At 42.8% G+C, this 20,491-nt stretch overlaps 2 protein-coding genes across 6 annotated transcripts in view; one reads left to right on the forward strand and one right to left on the reverse strand.

The window, feature by feature from the left end:
* CTU1 (cytosolic thiouridylase subunit 1) overlaps positions 1-20,491 on the reverse strand; it is a 158,247-nt gene that overhangs the window by 137,405 nt on the left and 351 nt on the right. Inside the window, exon 2 of the mRNA XM_055370234.2 lies at positions 19,815-19,896. The gene's annotated coding sequence lies outside the window, so the exon portion shown is untranslated. The remainder of the gene's footprint in view (positions 1-19,814; positions 19,897-20,491) is intronic.
* On the forward strand, positions 737-18,981 carry SIGLECL1 (SIGLEC family like 1). 5 transcript variants are annotated; one of them, XM_055370236.2, is made up of 6 exons: positions 757-1,221; positions 13,550-13,761; positions 15,033-15,314; positions 15,442-15,547; positions 17,034-17,190; positions 18,233-18,981. In XM_055370236.2, the coding sequence occupies exons 2-6, from the start codon at positions 13,740-13,742 to the stop codon at positions 18,257-18,259; spliced, it is 594 nt and encodes a 197-aa protein (XP_055226211.1). In that variant the 5' UTR covers positions 757-1,221; positions 13,550-13,739; the 3' UTR covers positions 18,260-18,981. The 5 variants fall into 5 exon arrangements, with proteins under 5 accessions (XP_055226216.1, XP_055226211.1, XP_055226210.1 ...); XM_055370235.2 differs by having other exon boundaries at positions 765-1,221; positions 13,639-13,761; XM_055370239.1 differs by lacking the exon at positions 757-1,221 and adding an exon at positions 7,413-7,589 and having other exon boundaries at positions 13,639-13,761.

Below are 20,491 nucleotides of genomic sequence, written 5' to 3' on the forward strand. Positions count from 1 at the left end.
CGCTCGCCTCAGCCTCCCAAAGTGCTGGGATTACAGGCGTGAGTCACCGAGCCCAGCCTTGGCTGGTTTCTTTACTGCAACCTGTTTTATCAGCAAGGTCTTTATGACGTGTATCTTGTGCTGACCGCCTATATCATCCTGTAACTTAGAATGCCTTAGCCCTCTGGGAATGCAGCCCAGCAGGTCTCAGCCTCATTTTACCCAGCTCCTATTCAAGACGGAGTTGCTCTGGCTCAAATGCCTCTGTCATTTTCAAAGTGTAATGGGTAAGAAAGTGCGTGACGGATAAAGTGTGAGAAAAAATAAACAGGGTTAAACAAGAGGAACGGAGTCCTCAGGGTTGGAGAGGAGTGTGGTTTCATCAGCACGGGCTGGAAAGGCCTTGCTGGGAAGAAAATTGGCCCACAAACTACCCTGGCACCACCCCCAGCTGCTGATTGGCTCAAGCCCTCAAGATCCAATTGGGCACAAAGTTTGGAGGAGGGAGTTGCAGTTGCAGTTCCTGATTGACTCTGGCAGCCGTGCATCAGCTCCCAGGGGCACACGCCTGTGGGAACAATGCTTCTTCTGCTTCATTGATTGGCTGTAGAATAAGCTCATGCAGCCTCTGATTGGCTATAAAATAAGCCCATGCAGTCTCTGATTGGCTGCAACATAAGCCCATGCAGCCTCTCATTGGTTGTAAAATAAGCACATGCAGCCTCTGATTGGCTGTGTAAAGTAAGCCCATGCAGCCGCTGATTGGCTGCGGGTGGATGCACTCACCTAAGGATGCGAGCTAGCAGGTCTTGCAGCGGCTATCACGCCCCTCACGCCGCTATCTCTGTGCAGCCAACTGAGGATCTCTAGTTGCATAAGGCTGTGCCTGGCCTGTTGGCGTCCCTGGCAGTTGTTGGGTTCTGGCGGTTGTTGGGTCCCTGGCAGTTGTTGGCGGTTGCTGGGTTCCTTCATTGAACCTGCACTAACTGGGCTTCCAGTCAGCGTCAGTCAGCGGATCCTTGGGCCGTGGGGCAGCCGCAGGTCCGTTAGGCCACCAGGGCGGCTCTCGTGCCAGTGAGGCCCCTGAGAGCCCTTTGGTCAGACAGAGGCTAAATCTGAAGTCAGGCGGTGAGATTAAGCACAGTCAGGGAGTTCGCCAGGAGCCAGCGTTCCTCAGCCTCCACCACGTCAGTCACCTGGTCAGCCAGAGGGCAGCTGGGGCGACATCCATCTACCAAGAAGGTAAGCAAGCGGCCCGTGGGTTCATAATCAGGTCAGTGCCCTTATGAGTCAACGGTTAGTCCCTTTGAAAATCAGTTCATGAGAAAATCCACTCCCTTCAGAACCTGCCCTGTTCATTGGTTAGTTAGGCTCCCGCTAAGTCGGTCTCTTGGTAAGTTACACCCCTGCAAGGCACCCAGTCATTACTCACACAGTTATCCCATGTGTGTCTATCAGTTTCATTGTTAGTTATCCTGGCTTTCCCTAGAAAATCGTTTTCCTCACCATAAATAGGTCAGTCATTAGTAAGTCAGCCCTTCCCTTAGAAAGCCGAACACCTTTGCATCACTCACACCCTGCTAAGGAAATACACCGATGGAAGTGTGCTGAGAACAGAGAATATCCTGAGCCCTTTGGAACAAGAGACAGAAGGAAAATTGAGAGACATGATGGTGAAGGAAAATTGAGAGACATGGTGGTCAACGAAAATAGGCTGGGCGCAGTGGCTCACGTCTGTAATCCCAGCACTTTGGGAGGCTGAGGCCGGGGATCACTTGAGGTCAGGAGTTCAAGACCAGCCTGGCCAACATGGTGAAACCCCGTCTCTTCCAAAAATACAAAAATTAGACGGGCATCGTGGCCCGTGCCTGTAGTCCCAGCTACTTGGGAGGCTGAGGCAGGAGAATCACTTGAACCCCGGAGGCAGAGGTTGCAGTGAGCCAAGATCGTGCCACTGCACTCCAGCCTGGGCAACACAGCGAGACTCTGTCTCAAAAAAAAAAAAAAAAGAAAAAGAAAAAGAAAGTATAATGGGTGCATGATGAGTCATCACATGTATGCTCTAAAACTGATGGAGAGAAGAAAGAAGAAATCAGAATTTTGTAGTTAAATGGATCATTACATCTCCAGCAGTAAAAATCACTCATGTTACACATGAGGAAATAAGAAGAGGGAAAAATACTTGACCACAGTTATTCAGTGCTTTACTGGCAAATCCTGGGCCAGGACCTAGACAAGGCTCATTCCGACCATCTAACATGGGCTTTTAAACAGAAGAAAGGGGAAGGAAAAAAAAATTGACAATGCAAAAAGAAAGTGGATATGTGGCGTGAATGAGAGAGGCATTTAACGACCTGGAAACTTGGGCAATATCTTTTTTATGTGAGAAGGAAAAAGGGCAATCAGTCTGGAGGCTAAGGGTTGGGAGCACAGACCACTCAGAGAGGTCTGGTAAAACATGCAGAAATATGGAATAGGAAAGGACAGGGCTGGTTCCAGAACTCTGGGAAGGGATTAGGGGTGGTCAAGAGTGGTCCCAGGCTGAGTGTGTTGGTTCACGGCTGCAATCCCAGAACTTTGGGAGGCTGAGGTGAGAAGATTGCTTGAGCCCAGGAGTTCGAGACCAGCCTGGGTAACATAGTGAGACTCTGTCTCTACAAAAAAAAAATTTTTAATTAGCTGGATCTGGTGGCTTGTGCTTATAGTCCCAGCTACTCTGGAGGCTGAGGTGGGAGGATCACTTGAGCCTGGAAAGTCGAGGCTGCAGTGAGCCATGTTCGTACCACTGCACTCCAGACCCTGTGTAAAAAAAAAAAAAAAAAAAAAGCGGTTCCAAGTTAAATGCTGATAGGAGCTAAGCAGGGAACCTAATACATAGTAACTAACATTTTTTGATTGCTTACCAAATGTGAGGTTCTGTTCTACTGACTCATTTAATCTTAACAACAACTCTAAGATGGGTGCTATTATTATCCATGTTTTTAAAATGAGCAAATAGGCCTAGAGAGAGGTGAAGCTACTTGCACACTATAAAACAGCTAACCTTCATATCCAGGCAGTTTGACTTGAATTTAAAATTTAAAAAAAAAGAGAGAGAGAGAAGCTGGTTGTTTGAATTTTTTGTGAAGTGCCCTGATTATTAAATGTTATCCCATTTTAAAAGTTAATTTTAAAAAGTAAGCATTTGTAGGCCAAACAAAACTCATTTATGATTGTTTTTAGTCTCTGAAGCAGGCTGACAGTGAGGGAAGTGACTTACCCAGAATCACCCAGGAAGTAGCGACAAAGATTAGGTCTTCTGACTTCTGGTCCACTTCCAGGAAAAATCTAAGTATACTGTGTGTCACATCAGGGCTAGCTGATTTATTCTTATATTTTATTCATGAGGAAGTGAATTTGGAGAGGAGAATGAACTTCACCATGCTTATACAGCAGTTTTTAAGGCAAAATAGAATCATGAAAAAGACACCACATTTGTAGTCAAATGTTGAGTCTGAAATCTATGAACGTAACGGCTGCATGTCTTGGGGCCAGTCATAGTACTTTTGTGGATCTCTGCCTTCCTTTTTGAAGTGTTGATAATGAGATGTACCTCACAGAGTTGTTGAGACTAAGATAAAAGTTAGATAAAATTTCTATGTCTCTAGAGTTGTAAATGGCAACCATAGTTTCTCATTAGATGTTAACCAAAAAAGTAGTTAACAGTCATGGCATGATTCAGTCATTCAGAATTGATTCACAGCAGGGCACAGTGGCTCATGCCTGTAATCCTAGCACTTTGGGAGGCTGAGGCGGGAGAATTGCTTAAGCCCAGGAGTTCAAAACCAGCCTGGGCAATATAGCAAGACTCGACTCTCTCTCTACAGAAAATATTTTTTTTAAATTAATTGGGTCTAGTAGTGTGCCCTTAAAGTCCCAGCTACTCGAGAGACTGATGTGGGAGGACTACTTGAGCTCAGGAGTTCGAGGCTGTAGATAGCTGTGATTGTACCACTGCACACCAGCTAGGGTGACAGGATGAGACTCCATCTCTTTGAAAAAAAAAAAAGGATTGATTCACAGTATCCAAAGAGTAGAAACAACCCAAATGCCATCAACTGATGAATGGATAAACAAAATGTGGTCTATCCATACAATGGAATATTATTCAACGACAACAATGAAAGGAGTACTGATATCTGGTACAACATGAATTAGCCTTGAAAGCATGCTAAATGAAAGAAGCCAGACACAAAAGACCACATATTATATCATTTCATTTATATACAATGTCCAGAATAGGCAAATTTATAATTACGGAAAATAGATTAGTGGTTGCCTACAACTAGGGGGTGGAGTTGGGGTTTGGGGAAACGGGGAGTAAATGTTAATGGATATTGGTGTTTTTAGGGAGGTGATGAAAGTGCTCTGGAATTAGGTAATGGTGATGTCTGCATATCTTTATGGATATACTAAAACTCCTAAATTGTGTGCACTTTAAAATGGTGAATTTATGGTATATGAATTATATCTCAATAAAAAAATTAATTATAAAAAGGTTAGCTACCAGTAGACCCATGGCTAAATAAAAACCTGAAAATTTTAGGGAAAACTAGATACTCACACAGAAATTGGACACTTACTTTATACCAAATACAAAAATAAACTCAAAATGGGTTAAAGACTTAAATAGAGCCAGGCGCAGTGGCTCACGCCTGTAATCCCAGCACTTTGGGAGGCCAAGGAGGGTGGATCACTTGATGCCAGGAGTTCGAGACCAGTCTGGCCAACATGGTGAAACCCAGTCTTTACTAAAAATACAAAAGTTAGCCAGGCATGGTGGAGCACGCCTGTAATCCCAGCTACTCAGGAGGCTGAGGCACAACAATCGCTTGCACCCAGGAGATGGAGGTTGCAGTGAGCCGAGATCATGCCACTGCACTCCAGCCTGGGCAACAGAGTGGGACCCTGTCTCAAGAAAAAAAAAAAAAAAGACTTAAATATAAGAACTGAGATTGTAAAACTACTAAAAGAAAACATCAGAGAAAACTTCTGTATATTTATATGTAATACACACTAAAAATTATTGGTTTGGGAAATAGTTTTTTCGATATTTCTGCAAAAACACAGGAAACAAAAGCAAAAATTGACATGCAAGATTGCACCAAAGTAGTTTCTGAAGAGCACAGGAAACAATCAACAGAGTGAAGAGACAACCTACAGAATGGGAGAAAATATTTGCAAAGCATCCATCTAATAAGGGGCTAATATCCAAAATACATAAGGAACTCAAAGAACTCAATAGCAAAAAAATCGAATAACCCAATTAAAAAATGGGCAAGGACCTGAATAGGCATTTCATAAAAGAAGACATACCAAAATGGCCAACAAGTATATAAAAAAAATGGCCTGACATCACTAATCATCAGAGAAATGCAAATTAAAACCACAGATATCACCTTATACCTATTAGATGGGTATATCAAGAAGGCAAAAGATAGCAAGTGTTGATGAGGATGTGAGGAAAAGTAAACCTTGTACACTGTTGGTGGAAATGTAAATTGGTGTAACCACTATGGAAAATGGTATGGAGTATCCTTAAAAAATTAAAAATAGAACTACCATATGATTCAGCAATCCCACTTCTAGGTATATATTTGACAGAAATGAACTCAGTATCTTGAAGAAATGAACTCAGTATCTGCACTCCTGTGTTCATTGCAGCATTATTCACCATAGCTCAGACGTGGAATCAACGTAAGTGTCCATTAATAGATGAGTAAAGAAAATATTATATATGTATACACACATGCTCACACACACACACACACACACCATTCAAATAATGTCATTTTGTTCAACATTGTCTAATCATAAGAGAAAAAAATCAATTCCCAGCCAGGACCAGTATCTGTGGGGAGTTTGCATGTTCTTATATATGGTAAAATTGGTTTCATTTTACATCATTTCACTTAAAGCAGCAGTTTCCAAGAACGGAATGATGATGGTAAGTGAGGATTTATTGTGCACACACATATACACACACATTAGAAGTTATTCAGCCTTAAAAAAGGACATCTTGCCATTTGCAGCAACGTAAATAAACCTGAAAGACATTATGCTATGTGAAACAAGTCAGACACAGAAAGACAAGTACTGCATGATCTCACTTACATGTAGAATCTAAGAAAGTCAAACGCATGAAAGCAAAGTATAGAATGGTGGTTGCCAGGGCTGAGGGCTAAGGGAAATGAGATATTGGTCAAGGGGTACAAAGTTTCAGCTAGGCAGAATGAGTAAGTTCTGGAGGTTTCATATGCACCATGGTGACTATGGTAAATAATACTGTACTGTATACTTGAAATTTTATGACAGTAAATATTAAGTGTTCTCACCACCAAAAAAACGGTAACTGTGAAGTGATGATTATGTTAATTCACTGGATTGTGGTAATCATTCCACAGTGCATACATACATCAAAACGTCATGTCGTACACCTTAAGTATATACAATTTTTATTTGTCAGTTATACCTCAATAAAACTGGAATTAAAAAACTGAAAATTCTATAATCTCATCTCTGATCACTGCTCTATCCATAGGTAAGCACTGGTATCAAATTATACATCATTCTAGATCTTTGTTTTACTCATTCATGTATGTATAGTTTTGAGTGTATTATATATGAATATGTAGATATATATTTACATATTATATATATAAAGCTTTTATATAAATGACAAATGATCCATTTTTCATTTAAAGATTGTGAAATATTTCAGACATATAGAAAGACACAAATATTGTATAATGAGCATATACCCACCACCAGCTTAATATTGAAAACACTGGCCGGGCACGGTAGCTCACACCTGTAATCCCAGCACTTTAGGAAGCCCAGGTGGGAGGACTGCTTGAGCCTAGGAGTTCAAGACCAGCCTGGGCAACATAACAAGATCCCATCTCTACATAAATTAAAAAATTAGTCAGGTATGGTGGCACATGCCTGTAGTCCCAGCTACTTGGGAGGCTGAGGTGGGAAGATTGCTTGAGCCTGGGAGATCAAGCCTATAGTGAACTGTGAATGCTCCGTTGCACTCCATCCAGCCTGGGTGACAGAGCAAGAAACTGTCTCAAAAAAAAAAAAAAAGAAAAGAAAAGAAAAGAAAGAGAACACTACGCCTGGTATACTCCCTTCCCCAAACACATCTCCCACTCTCAAACATAGAGATCGCTGCTATTCTGAATTTGACATTTTATTCTGTGTACTAAGGAACTTAACCTTGCCTGAAGAGAGGTCTGGCTTTTGCCCTTGGCTTCTGGAAGACACTCCCTAGCTCTTAGAATGTCACACCTCATAGGGGTGTCTTTGTTTGCCCAGGGACCTTGCATCACACTGAATATTCTAGAAATGTGATTTAGGATGAGGGCTGGCCACACCAGATAGTGCTAACAATGTGATTTAGAGTGGAAGCAATACCAGATAGTCTAACAATGTGATTTAGAATAGGGGCTTTGGATCAAATGGTATCAGCTCAACTTCAGGAGGAGCTGGATGCTAAGATCCACCATGAGGGAAGTCACCATGTTACACGATGGAGGCCCAATAAAAACACTGGACACAAGGCTTGGGTGAGCTTCTTTAGTTGACAGTACTATGCATATTGTCACACATTATCACCAGGAAAGCTAAGTTGTCCATGACTCCACAGGGAGAGGATAACTAGAAGCTTTGTGTGGGGAACTTCTGGCCTCTGCCCTGTATGTCTTCCCTTGGCTGATTTTAATCTCTATCCTTTAGTTGTAGTAAACAGTAATCATGAGTATAACAGCTTTCAGTGAATTCTGTGAGTACTTCTAGTGAATTACCAAACCTAAGGGTAGTTTTGGGGTTCCAAAACCTTGCAAATGATTTGAGAAATGAGGGTAATCAGGGATCCTTGATATCTTCAGTTGGTGTCAGAAATGAGGGGATCTTGTGGACCATTCCCTAACTTTTCAGTGGTATCAGAAATGGGATTCACTAGAACAGCCCTGACTCACTGAAACATATGGTTTGAGAAGAGGAAGGATGTGAAGTCAAGATGATAAGCCTTTGATTCCTGGGCTGTCCTGCGGACACCTGTGAGTATAGAAATGCAGCTGTTCTGCAAACAGTTACAGGAGGTAAAAGTTACCATTGCTTTTTCAATACAATGGATCCAACCCCCAAGGAGCTGACCCACTGGATGCATAAGGAAACAAACTAAATAGGCAATCCCTTGGCTATTTTTATCTGTAATCGTTAAAATGAAAGTGGATGAAGCAGATCCTGATGCTGGCCCAATCTTGGGCTCTGGCCAGCCTGAGCTACAGCTGCTAGCCTCAGGGCTGCTGCTAAAGGGAAAAGTTAAGCTGAAATGACAGATGGCAAAGAAAATTAGAGTGGTTCACCAGAGAGTGAGAAAAGACGAACATTTCCGAGAGGGTGGAAATCTTTATAAACAGTTATTAAGAAATGAGATGAGTTAAGTGGACATTGAGGGAGTCAAAACAAAGGTCTCAATGGAGCACTCTTAGAAATTAGGTGGAGCAGTGAGAACCTAGACTTGCCCTCCAGTGTTGAAGGGCCCCCATCAAGTCTGCTATATTTACCCTAGTTTGGAGGAATTTTAAAAGCCAGAAGGCAAACATGACAATGGGAAATCTGACCTCAGATCTCCTGAGGGGACGAACATGTGATCTAATCAAGATAAATGACAAAAGGGCCTGGGTTGCTTGGCCTGACCCCTAACTGAAGACCCAAAGTCATATGCATATTAGTAGTAAAATAGTCAGGGGATGAATAAGAGATATTTCTGGGACTCATGTGGGAGTCTTACACACTGCAATTCCAAAAAGGTTGGTGAAATTCTAATAGCATCTATGGTTAGATTGCGAAGACATAGGATTGCAAAAGTGGATGAGATTCAGGTGAAACTTTGGATGAAAATTGGAATGTTTGGACAGACTGTGTAAATATGTTATGTGAATGTATTTACCTAAATGTATTATGAGGAAAGATACTGTGTCCAACTGCGGAAGAGTTCCCCTACGTACTATTATGAAACAGAAGGCATGTAAATCTTCCCTTCAACCAATATTGATTGAATATGCTAAATAGGAACCAATAAGATTGCCCAAGCCCACACTAATTGTTAATTTGAAACAGTACAGGATATCTGGTGGACAAAACATGTTAGAAGCTTAATGTTTGCTTTATTTAGGCAGACTGGAGCTAAGGCCAGTGAACACCACCCAGTGGTGAATGCTGGGATTTGGGGCCAGAAAATTTCCAATGGAGAGACAACTAGCTGCCTATTGGGCTTTGAGTCTGCCCCATCATTGAAGGGACATAATAATCCTGACACCTGAAATCCTCATGATATGTTTGTCATGTTGGGAAAACACTGTAGTAAGGAAGGCCATGCCCAAAAGAGTCTCATAATAAAATGGAAATTGTTTATACAGGAACATGCTACCAGGGAAATGCAAGGAGGTCCTCGTTATATTTATGAACAGGTGGCCTTTTTCCCTACTTAAGAGCTGCGAGATCCTATTATTACTTGAATGATGTCTATTAATAGCTCTTGATTGACCAACTAAGAGCGGTTTGATTTATGGATGGCAATTTCAAAGTGAATTAATAACATCCTGTTTGGAAGACTGGCACTCATACTGAGGAAGGCAAAAACAAGTCACTTCAGTGGGCTGAACTGCCTCTACATTTGGGTTTTTACCAATTCATGGGCAGTGGCCAATGGCCTGGCCATATGGTCAGGCAGATGGGCAATGGGAAACTGTACTATTAAAAGGACGCCTATATAGGGTACAGCCTTATGGAATTCACTATAGCCAGTATCTCAAAAGACCTGTTCATACCCCCTACAAATGATAAAATAAACAGAGAAACAGACCTCCTTCCTCCCAAAAAGGCAATTAATATCCTACCTTTTATGCTGGACATTTCTTGGCAACTTTTAAAGGATTTTTACTACTTGTGTGTGCGTTCTTAAACACTTGATTTTGCCCGGTTTTTTTCAAATTTTAAAGAAATGCTCATACATTATTACTTATTTGTGTCTGGCTTTGTTCATTCAATATTTTATTTGTAAGAATGGTCCATGTTGTTGCATCTAGCATTAGCTCATAGGTTTTTGTTGCGTGTAGTATCTCATTTTTTAAAATTCTGTGTTTACTGGCATTTGGATTGTTTACCTTTTTAGCTATTTTTAAATAATACCACTGTAAACATTTTTGCATTGCTTTGTGGCGTACATATGCACAAACATTTCTATAAAGTATATATCTGGGAGTGGAATTGAGGGTCATAGAGTATGTGTATCTTCTGCTTTGATAAATAACTTTGTTGCCCTGATTTATACTTCCACCAATAGTGTGTGAAAGTTGAGTACCACATTCTCACCAAGACTTGATATATTGTCTTGGATATGTACTGGTATCTGATGGTTTTAACAGGCATTTTGCTGGTTATTAATGAGATTTTAAATATTTTCATGGAAATTTTATTAAGATTTGTCTTATGATCCGGCTGTGGTCAATTTCTATAAACGTTCTCTGTGTGCTTACAAAGAAATTGTATTCTGCAGTTATTGATTGCAGTATTCTCTATACATTTTTGGTCAAATTTGCTGATCAAGTTGTTGAAATCTTTATGTATTCCGATAGTCTGTTTGTTCTGTCAGTTTCTGAGAGAACAGTGATTAAAATGTCACACTACTATTGTGGATGTCTGTTTCTCCTTTTATTTTTGTAGATTTTTTGCTTTATATATTTTTGGACTATGTTAGTAGGCAAACACAAATTTTAAATATATACTTTATTCCTGTTAATGTCAGCTTATCATTAGGAGATATGCCATTCTATCTTTGGTAATGCCTTTTGCTTAAAGTCTGCTTTATGGGATGTTAATGTAGGTATGTCTACATTACCTGGCTTTCTGGTTAGTATTTGCTTGGTATATGTTTTCATTCTTTGGTTTTTTCTTTTTTTGCTCTGTCGCCCAGGCTGGAGTGCAGTGGCGTGATCTCGGCTCACTGCAAGCTCCGCCTCCCAGGTTCACGCCATTCTCCTGCCTCGGCCTCCTGAGTAGCTGGGATTACAGGCGCCCGCCACTGCGCCCGCCTAATTTTTTTGTATTTTTAGTAGAGACGGGGTTTCACCGTGTTAGCCAGGATGGTCTGGATCTCCTGACCTCGTGATCTGCCCGTCTCGGCCTCCCAAAGTGCTGGGATTACAGGCATGAGCCACCACGCCGGGCCCATTTGGTTTTTTAACTGTCCTTTACACTTATGCTTTGGTTGTGTCTTTTGTAAACAGCATGGAGTTTGGCTTTGCTTCTTTTTTCCAATATGATGATCTTAGATTCATAACTGGATAATTTAAGCCATTTATATTTAGTTAAATCACTGATGTATTGGAGTTTAAATCTAACATCTAGGTACGTGATTTCTACTTGTCCCAACCGTTCTATCTCTTTTGTATCCTTTGTTTGTTTCTCTGTCTTTATTTTCAAACAAGCTTTTAAATCAAAGTACAATTTTATACAGAGAAGTATTAATACAGATAGTAAGTATACAACTCAAATTATCACAAAGGGAGCAGACCAGTGTAACCACCACTGAGGTCAAGAAATAGAACGTTAACAACACCCGAAACACTCCATTCATGTACTACACCATTCATTACCCTCTTTATCCTTGCTATGTTCTGGATGCAAGCACGTTGTATGTGTTGCAAGTATGTTCTCCAGCCCTGTAACTTGCATTTGTCCTCCTTAATGGTATCTTTTGATGCAGAAATTAATTCTGATACAGTCCATTTTATCCATATTTCCTCATAGCTAGTGCTTTTTGGCCCTTTTAAAGAAATATTTCCTTACCTAAAACTTACCAAGATACTCTCCTATGTCGTATTCAAGAATTCCGCTGACCAATGTGGTAGCTACTAACTACATATGGCTATTGAGCCCTTATATTGTGGCTAGTCTGAATTGAAGTGTGCTGTAAGTGTAAAATATATACAAGATTTTGAAGAGTGTATAAAGAATGTACCAAATCTTAACAATTTTGTGTTGATTGCATGTTGAAATATTGGGTTAGGTTCAATATGAATAACCTAGTGAATAACCTAGGTTTCTTTCACTAGGTTAAATGAAACATCATTAAAATTAATTTTAACCATTTCTTCCTTTTTAATGTGGCTGCTAGAAAATTTAAAATTATACATGTAGTCCACATTTACAGGTCACATTATATTTCTTCGCACAGCACTGTTCTAGAAAAAAAGTCTAAGGACTTTCCCAATGTCCCTAGAATTTCTTTTTATGTATGACATGAGGTAGGGGTCTTATTTCCTTTTGCTGTATGGCTGTCCAGTGATTCTGACACAATTTATTCAAAAGAGAGTCCTTTAACTTCTATGCAGTGCCATATTTATCCTAAACCAAGTGATCACGTATGTATAGGTATTTTTCTAACCATATAGCCTGTCCCATTGGTATTTTTATTTATCCTTGTGTCAATACCATACCCTCTGAATTACTATGTATGTATGTATGTATTTTATTTATTTACTTATTTATTTTGAGATAGAGTCTTACTCTGTAGCCCAAAGCTACAGTGCAGTGGCGTGATCACGGCTGACTGCAGCCTTGACCTCCCTACCTCAGGTGATCCTCCCACCTTAACCTTTCAAGTAGCTGGGACTACAGGTGCGTACCACCACACCCAGATAATTTTTGTATTTTTTGTAGAAACGGGGTTTTACCATGTTGCCCACGCTGGAATTACTATGGATTTTTAAGTCATGATATCCAGTAGGAATTGGAATTGGTCATTTTTTTGAGACAGGGTCTCGTGCTGTCTCTTTTTCAATAGAAATTTACTGAGAACAAATTTATTAAATAAATGTCTACATGGGATATAAAAGGGAACACTGTGCCATGCTATACAATGTTACTTACACCATTCATTTCAAATTTTATGGCAAAACAATTATACTGTGGTACGGAGATGTTGTTTTACACTTCTCACCAAACTAAACATTATCATATTTTTCCTGAGAGAATGTCAACACTTTGCTATCTTAAGTGATCACACCACTGCAATCCAGACTGGGTGACAGAGAGAGAGAAAGACCCTGTCTCAAAAACAAAAACAAACCGGGCATGGTGGCTTATGCCTGTAATCTCAGCTGTTTGGGAGGCCAAGGCGGGTCAGGTGTTTGAGACCAGCCTGGCCAACATGGTGAAACCTCATCTCTACTAAAACTACAAAAATTAATTGGCCATGGTGGTGAATACCTGTAATTCCAGCTACTCGGGAGGCTAAGGCAGAAGAGTCGCTTGAACATGGGAGATGGAGATTGCAGTGAGCCGAGATCGAGCCACTGCACTCCAGCCTGGGCGACAGAGTAAGATTCCATCTCAAAAAACAAAAATAAAACAAAGAATAAAGCAGACATGACACTGAGGCTTCACAGACAATCTTAGTTGCCTCCCTGTCCGTACGTGCTCATGAGCATCTCATCCCATATAATTCCTGGTTCTCCAGGTGAACAGGCCTTCACGATGACCAGAGACAGAAGCCCCTGATTTGGCTAAAGATACTTCTGCTCTCCCTATCCCCACATCCTCTTTCAGTTACGCATCACCTCACTCCTTCTGAACCATATGGTTCTGATGTCAGAGCCAGTGTAGTAAAGAGCTTCTGCTGTTCCTGAGAACTGTTGCTGCTGCAAGTGATGCTTCCACTGCTACAGCTGGGTAAGTAAGGTGAGAAGCAGCACTGGAGGTGTGTTTGGAAGCCAAGACTCCAGGGCCTGGGTGTTGGCAGGGCAGAGGATGGGCTATGGAGGCATGGAGAAAGAGGACATACGGGCATAAGTACCAAATAATCAACGTGAATTAGACATCTTCTGTGTGTCAGATTTTGACAGGGCTGGGGTGTCTGAAGCAAATAGCAAATTGGGAAGGGAGAGGGATGGAGAGTGCGGGTGCTATGAAGGCATGAGAGCACTAAGAGCTGTTTCAGACATTACTGGAAGCCCTGAAGTTAAGTTTTTCAGTGTTTCCGTGGGCATACTTTGCCAGATGGAAAAGACAATTCAGAGAACAGCCATAGAGGGGGCCATACATGAGAGTCCCCCGCAAATTCCTCAACAGCGCCCCGCAAGTGACTCAGGTGAAGAGACCGAGATCAGGAGCTACTGGTTAGTGGAAAATTACTCCTTTCTTCCAGTAACCTCAAAAAACTTCAATGAAAAAGTGTGTGTCAACACTGAAGACAGATTCCTCATTATTAGAGACCTTGATGAATGTGACTGTTCCCTCCTAATCCATGATATTCATCAAACAGCCACCATGTCCTACCTGTTCTAAATAGAGCGAGGCAATTTCCAGCATTCTTACACAGAAGATGCCATAGTACATTTGGCTTCCAGTGAATGTTCCACCAAAGGCCACTTGGGACCGGGAAGAAGGAAATTAAGAAAGGGGTTCTGTTTATTGAATGGGTAATACTTCACTACGCACTGAGCTGGGTGCACTGCAAATCTTGGGGCACTCATTCTTATAACAATGATAATATGAGATAGGTTCAGCAAATATCCCGATTTTCCAGGCTAGGAAACAGCAATGATAGGGGAGTGACTTGCCCAGCAGCACCCAGACAGTAAGTGATGGAGGGAGAATTGGTCATAGAGCCTAAGAGGAACATTGCAGGTGGGAAGAAAAGAAGCAGAGTAGGAGGTCTGGCTTGGACATCTAGCCTTGCGGGGTAGGTGAGGGATCACAGACAATGTAGAGCCTCAGGAAATTTACTTGCCACCCCTCAAGAAGGTCTAGCGATCAGGTTCAGGCCAGATGAGGAGAGAAGATAGAGGGGAACTGGTCTGGGAGGCCTGAATCCTGTGGGCTTCCAGAAAGTCCTTCTGAAGCTCCTTGTGAATAGCAAGTAAAGAGAAGGCTGCATGCTGGAGAAACTGGAAGAGGGAAGTCAGGATGCCTTGCTGACTCCTGACCCTTCCTCCCCACAGTACATGCTAAGCTGCTCAACTCCTCTTGCTCCTTGGAGAAGACACTGCAGTGCAGCTGTTCCTTCCATGGGATTCCCACACCCTCTGTGCAGTGGTGGATGGGAGGAGTCCCCGTGGGTGTGGACGGCATGGATGGCAGCCTCCAAGTGACTTCCACCATGCTTGGCCCCTGGGCTAACAGCACCATCAGCCTAACTGAAGAGCCAGAAATGGGCATGAGACTTCTCTGTGAGGGGAAGAACCAAAACGGAACCCATGCTTTGAGCATCCTACTGATGTCAAGTGAGGGTGGAAGGGGCTCGGTGACTGGGTGAGGACAATAAGCGGGATGGGGACAGTCACTGGGGCTAGAGAATGGAGCAGAGTTTTGGCTCCGATGCCAAACTTCTCACATGCTCTCTGCTTCCAGGAAAGAGTTCTTTGACTGCCCAGGCCTTCGTGAAAGGGCTGATCCAGAGTGCTATCTATGCGGGAATTGTAACTGCGCTGCTCTTCCTCTGCCTCCTCCCTCTCATGTGAGTACTAGGGTTAAAATTCACCCACAAGCCTATTACCGGGCAGGCCCTGGCGGCAGCCCTGGCACAGAGAGAGCAAAGACAGGACCCCTCCCCTCAAGGAGCTTAGGGTCTAAAGAGGGAAAGATGTACCAAACATGGTCACCACAATCCAGGGCCATGAGGACTATACAGAGCCGTAAAACTGTGTCATAAAACAGACACTTTCAACACATTTTATAAAGGAGAAGACCAAGAAGGGGCTTGGCAGCCCTGGAAAAGGCAGCAGCGAGTCCCCGGGGTGCTGTCTGTGGTGGGCTTGCAGGGTTCAGTACTCATTAGCTTGGTGGAAAGTATTAATAGTACAGATTGAGTATCTAATCCAAAAATCCAAAATCCGAAATGCTCCAAAATCCGAAAGTTCTCGAGGCACCGACATAATGCCACAAGTAGAAAATTCCACACCTGACCTTATGTGATAGTTCAATGCACACAAACTTTATTTCATGCACAAAATAATTTTAAATATTATATAAAATTACCTTTAGGCCATGTGTATAAGGTATATAGGAAACATAAATGAATTTTGTTTTTATACTTGGCTCCTATCCCCAAGATATGTCATTATGTATAAACAAATATTCCAAAATCTAAAAAAAAAAAAAATTGAAATCTGAAACACTTCTGGTCCCAGGCATTTCAGATAAAGGATATCTAACCTTTGTATGCAGACGCCCAGAGGCATGTTTGAGGCATTTCCAGTGTCTTTGTATAATGTCAGGTACATTGAGAGTGCCAGGTAATGGCTAAAAATGAGGTTGAAAGACATCCTTGGTGTTGGTTCACAGGGTGTTAAAACTTAGCTGCATGTATTAGCTAGAAGCACGGAGTGGGAAGGGGTGAGTGGCAGGAAGTCAGGCCAGAGAGTCGGGCAGGGGAGCCTGTCCAGACGGCTTGGACTGAATCCTCATTTCGGAGCCATGGAAGAGTGCTAAGCTGTGAAGGAAAGCTTGAGCTTGGGGTGGGACACAGATTAGAGAGAGTGAGAGCCAGAAGGTCAGAGGCCAGGCAGGAAGCTGGTACAGGGGACTAAGCAGGAAATAGAAGGCCTGACCTGGGGCAAGTGATGAGGGGCAGCCAGAGAGGTGGGACTTGGGCATGGCTGGCTATGGGGAGACAAAGATGAGGAGTGAGGTGTCAGGGCAAACTGAGGAGCTATTTTCAAAGTATAATCAACAGGACTTGAAGACCAGTAACAATCTCTCTGCCAGTTGCAATGCCCTTTCTTAGCTGACCTCATCTGAGCCCCACAGCCTAAGAAGCAGGGTATCCCCATTATTCAGAGTGTGAAACTAATTCCCAGAGAGGATGTGTGGCTTGCCCTAGGTCATACAGCAAGCTGGTACTGCTGTTGAGGCTCTAAATCAGAAGTTCTGGTCAAGATAGAGCCCATTTGGGGATTCAGGGAGATGGAGAGCCAGAACCAATCCAAGGCTTATTTCCTTAGAGTGAAACATATCAGAAAGAAGCAGGTGAAGAAAGCTGCAGCAATCAGAGCGAAAAAGAGCTCTAAAGTCAGAGCAAGCCAAGAACTTGAGATGTCTCTGAAGCCCGAGGAACCAGGAAAACCCGTAGTCGCCACATTTTCTGAGAGCCGGATATTGGTATGTACCTATTGTGTCTGGAATCTAGTCTATTGGAATACTGATAATAAGATCCACAGGGAAAGGAGCACACAGTGTTTTGAAGGTGTTATCATCCTCAGTCTTGCAGGATACCTAACGCTAGAGTGTGCTTTCAGGTCATTTTATAAATAGGAAGCTAAGGCCCAGAGAGGAGAAAGATGAAAGTTAAGAGAAACAATTTAAAGAACAATTAAAATCAATTTACACGCACACACCAGTACACTGAATCCCCACTGAAAAGGCAGTTGGGGAAAATCCTAATAGTAGTTGTAGCATCAGAGTGGAAACCAAGGATTTGGCGTCTGAGTGTATGGCCGGCAGCAGTCAGCTTGGTGTAGATGCCACAGGCCAAGTCAGCCTGAAGTGGTTAGAGATTAGGCCAAGCCCAGGTTACTCCTTCATTCACCCTGTACCCCACATCTTCAGCAGGGCTTGGAAGATACAGTGTCTGAGGTTGCTAGGCCTCACTGTTATTTACCGTTTATGATTCTCCAGAATCAGAATTGTCCTGCTGCCCTCCTAACACCCTGCATGAACAGTTAGTGTCCTTTTGTAGATAAGCCATCTGTTAAATTCCACCACTATTTCCTGCAATATCTCCTAATCTTTGTGCTCGACAATGCTGGGGTCTCAGAAATGGGCCAAACCTAGGCCTTGTTCTCAGAGAGCAACTAGACTGGTCAAGAAGGCACCTTCACAGTAGGGGATGCTGAGCCAGGGAGTTATGGTGGTGCAGAAGAGGGAGGGACCAAACCTACCTGAGGAAGTCAGGCAAGATTCCCTGAGGAGTCTAAGGAACAGTCAGTGTTATGGGTACTGAAGATGCACAGAGAGGACCAGAGGGAGAAGACCGAGTTGCAGGCTTTAACCATGGGGTTGTGAGGACGGGCTAAGCCAGTGCTCACTCCATGTTGCCTTAATTCTGTGCACAAGGGGGTGTCTTTTTAAGATTTGGATACCTCACCTCTAGACCTGTTCCAACATTCTTTTTTCTTTGTCCTATTTTGCACCTCGCTTTCAGGAAAAGCAAGATAAACGAGCCAGCTAAGCCTGTGGAACGTGCATCATACCTGGAGTCACCATTATCCCTGGAATTACAAAAGTCTGCAAAATTTATAGCGCCCACAGAAACCCTGGAGGCTGTAATAAACCTGGAGCCCCCTGGACTCTCCTCAGCTCACAAAACCCTCTCAATTCCCACACATCCCTTAACACTCATTCTCCACTGAATAGGTGGTTACTCTTAGACCTAGTCTTAGAACCTCTGAAGACACACTTTGTAATTTGTTGTTTGGCTAAACCAGAAGAAATCTGCGCCACCCTGGGAAGGTGTCAAAAGAAGGAAAAATACATGTGACAATATGAATCAAGTCCATCAGCAAGTTGCTTTTGAGCGCCTACTGTGTGTCAGTGCCTGAGATACACCTACAAGAGCGCCAGGCTTTCAAGCCTTCATATCTGGATAGAATCCCAACTTCAGTGCTTGGTGGCTGTCTATCTTTGGACAAGATCTTTCATTCCCCAACCCTTGAACATCACATGACCCATACCTGGGTGGAGAGTGGGTGAAAAGTACTGTTCAGAGATGCAGGTGAGAAAAAACATGACGATGCCAAGATTCATTGGAGCTTTGGAGCTTTATCTTGTAGGACCTTATCCTGACTCCCTTAGAATGTAAGTTCCAAGAGAACAGGGACTTTGTCTGCCTTGTTTTCTACTTTTATCACCAGCACCCAGAATGATGCCTAAAATACAATAAGATCTCAAGAATGTTTGTCAAATGATTTAATTAATTATAAGCTGTTGTAAGGTTTGAAGCAAGCAAGTAGAGTGACCAGATATAGACAGAAAAATCATTTCCGTACCCTGACCCCACATATGATATATTTAGAATGGGTAAGGCTGGAGGTAAAGATGCTAGTTAGGAGGTTATCGCAATAGTTCTTGGCCAGACTGAAAGGCAGGCATGCAAGGAGTGGGAAAGGGATTCTGGCATTAGAATGAACCACAACTATGTATTGTTCCTCTCAGAATGGATGACAACCTCCTTTCTAGCCAGATGCTAGTAGATTTTTTTTTTTTTTTGAGATGGAGTTTTGCTCTTGTTGCCCAAGCTGGAGTACAATGGTGCAATCTCAGCTCACTGCAACCTCTGCCTCCTGGGTTCAAGTGATTCTCCTGCCTCAGCCTCCCGAGTAGCTGGGATTACAGGCACACACCACCACACCCAGCTAATTTTTTATAGTTTTAGTAGAGACAGGGTTTCACCATGTTGGCCAGGCTGGTCTCAAACTCCTGACCTCAGGTGATCCACCTACCCCGGCCGCCCAAAGTACTGGGATTACAGGAGTGAGCCACCGTGCCTGGCCAGATGCTAGTAGTTTTCATTAGGTGGAAAGAGGGTCATCTCTTCCCTGGGGCAATATTTGTGGGTAAATACAGTGATCCTGTAGCACCAGCTAGATGGTCATCTTATACTCAGGGTGGACGTTTATGTTAGCCCCCACATGTATAAGCACCTCTCACAGGCAGTTCACATTTCACAGAAACATCAGATGTGCCACCATGTGCCAGATAATGAGGGGAAGAAGTAAGATACTCACCCTGCCTCCGTGGAGTCATGGTCTACATAGATAGACGATGAAGAAATGCAGACGAATTTATAGTTTAAAATGTTGATAAGTGCTAGAAAGAAAAAAGGATAGAATACTATGAGAAAGCACAGGAAAGGAAGCTAGGTTGGATTACAGAGTCAGAGAAGGCCTCTCAGAGAAAGTGACACTTGCCTTGAGACCTATAGGATTCTTAGGAGCTGGCTAGACAGAGGGAGCAGTAGATCCTAAGCTCTGACATGAGAGCAGTTTGGTGAGTTCAGGAGCCCAGGGCAGGCCGCTGTGACTGGAATTGACTGAGGGATGAGCTCCTGAAGGGCCAGAACTTGCAGGGCTTCAAGGGCTCTAGTGGGAAGTTTAGGTTTTGTCCTCACTTGTGGAGGGTTATTTCCTCTTATGCTTTGTAATTCTGGAAAGTGCAGATTGTTTGAGAATCACATCCAGTGGAGCTGTGTGAGAATCCTGTGCAGCAGAGGTTTTGAGTTGAGGATAGAAGCCTCTATGTAACAGATTTGGTGTTTGCTTCTACTAAAGATACATCCTCTGTTTGGGAGGGAGAGACAGACAAGGTGGGGAGAGGGAGAGTGCCAGTGTTGGGAAAGAAGAGAATAAAATGTAGAAAAGGAATAGGAGAGAGGATGGGGATGGGGTTGGAGATAGGTCAGAGA

Source organism: Gorilla gorilla, chromosome 20 (genome assembly GCF_029281585.2).
Source record: "Gorilla gorilla gorilla isolate KB3781 chromosome 20, NHGRI_mGorGor1-v2.1_pri, whole genome shotgun sequence".
In the NCBI taxonomy this organism is placed as follows: domain Eukaryota; kingdom Metazoa; phylum Chordata; class Mammalia; order Primates; family Hominidae; genus Gorilla; species Gorilla gorilla.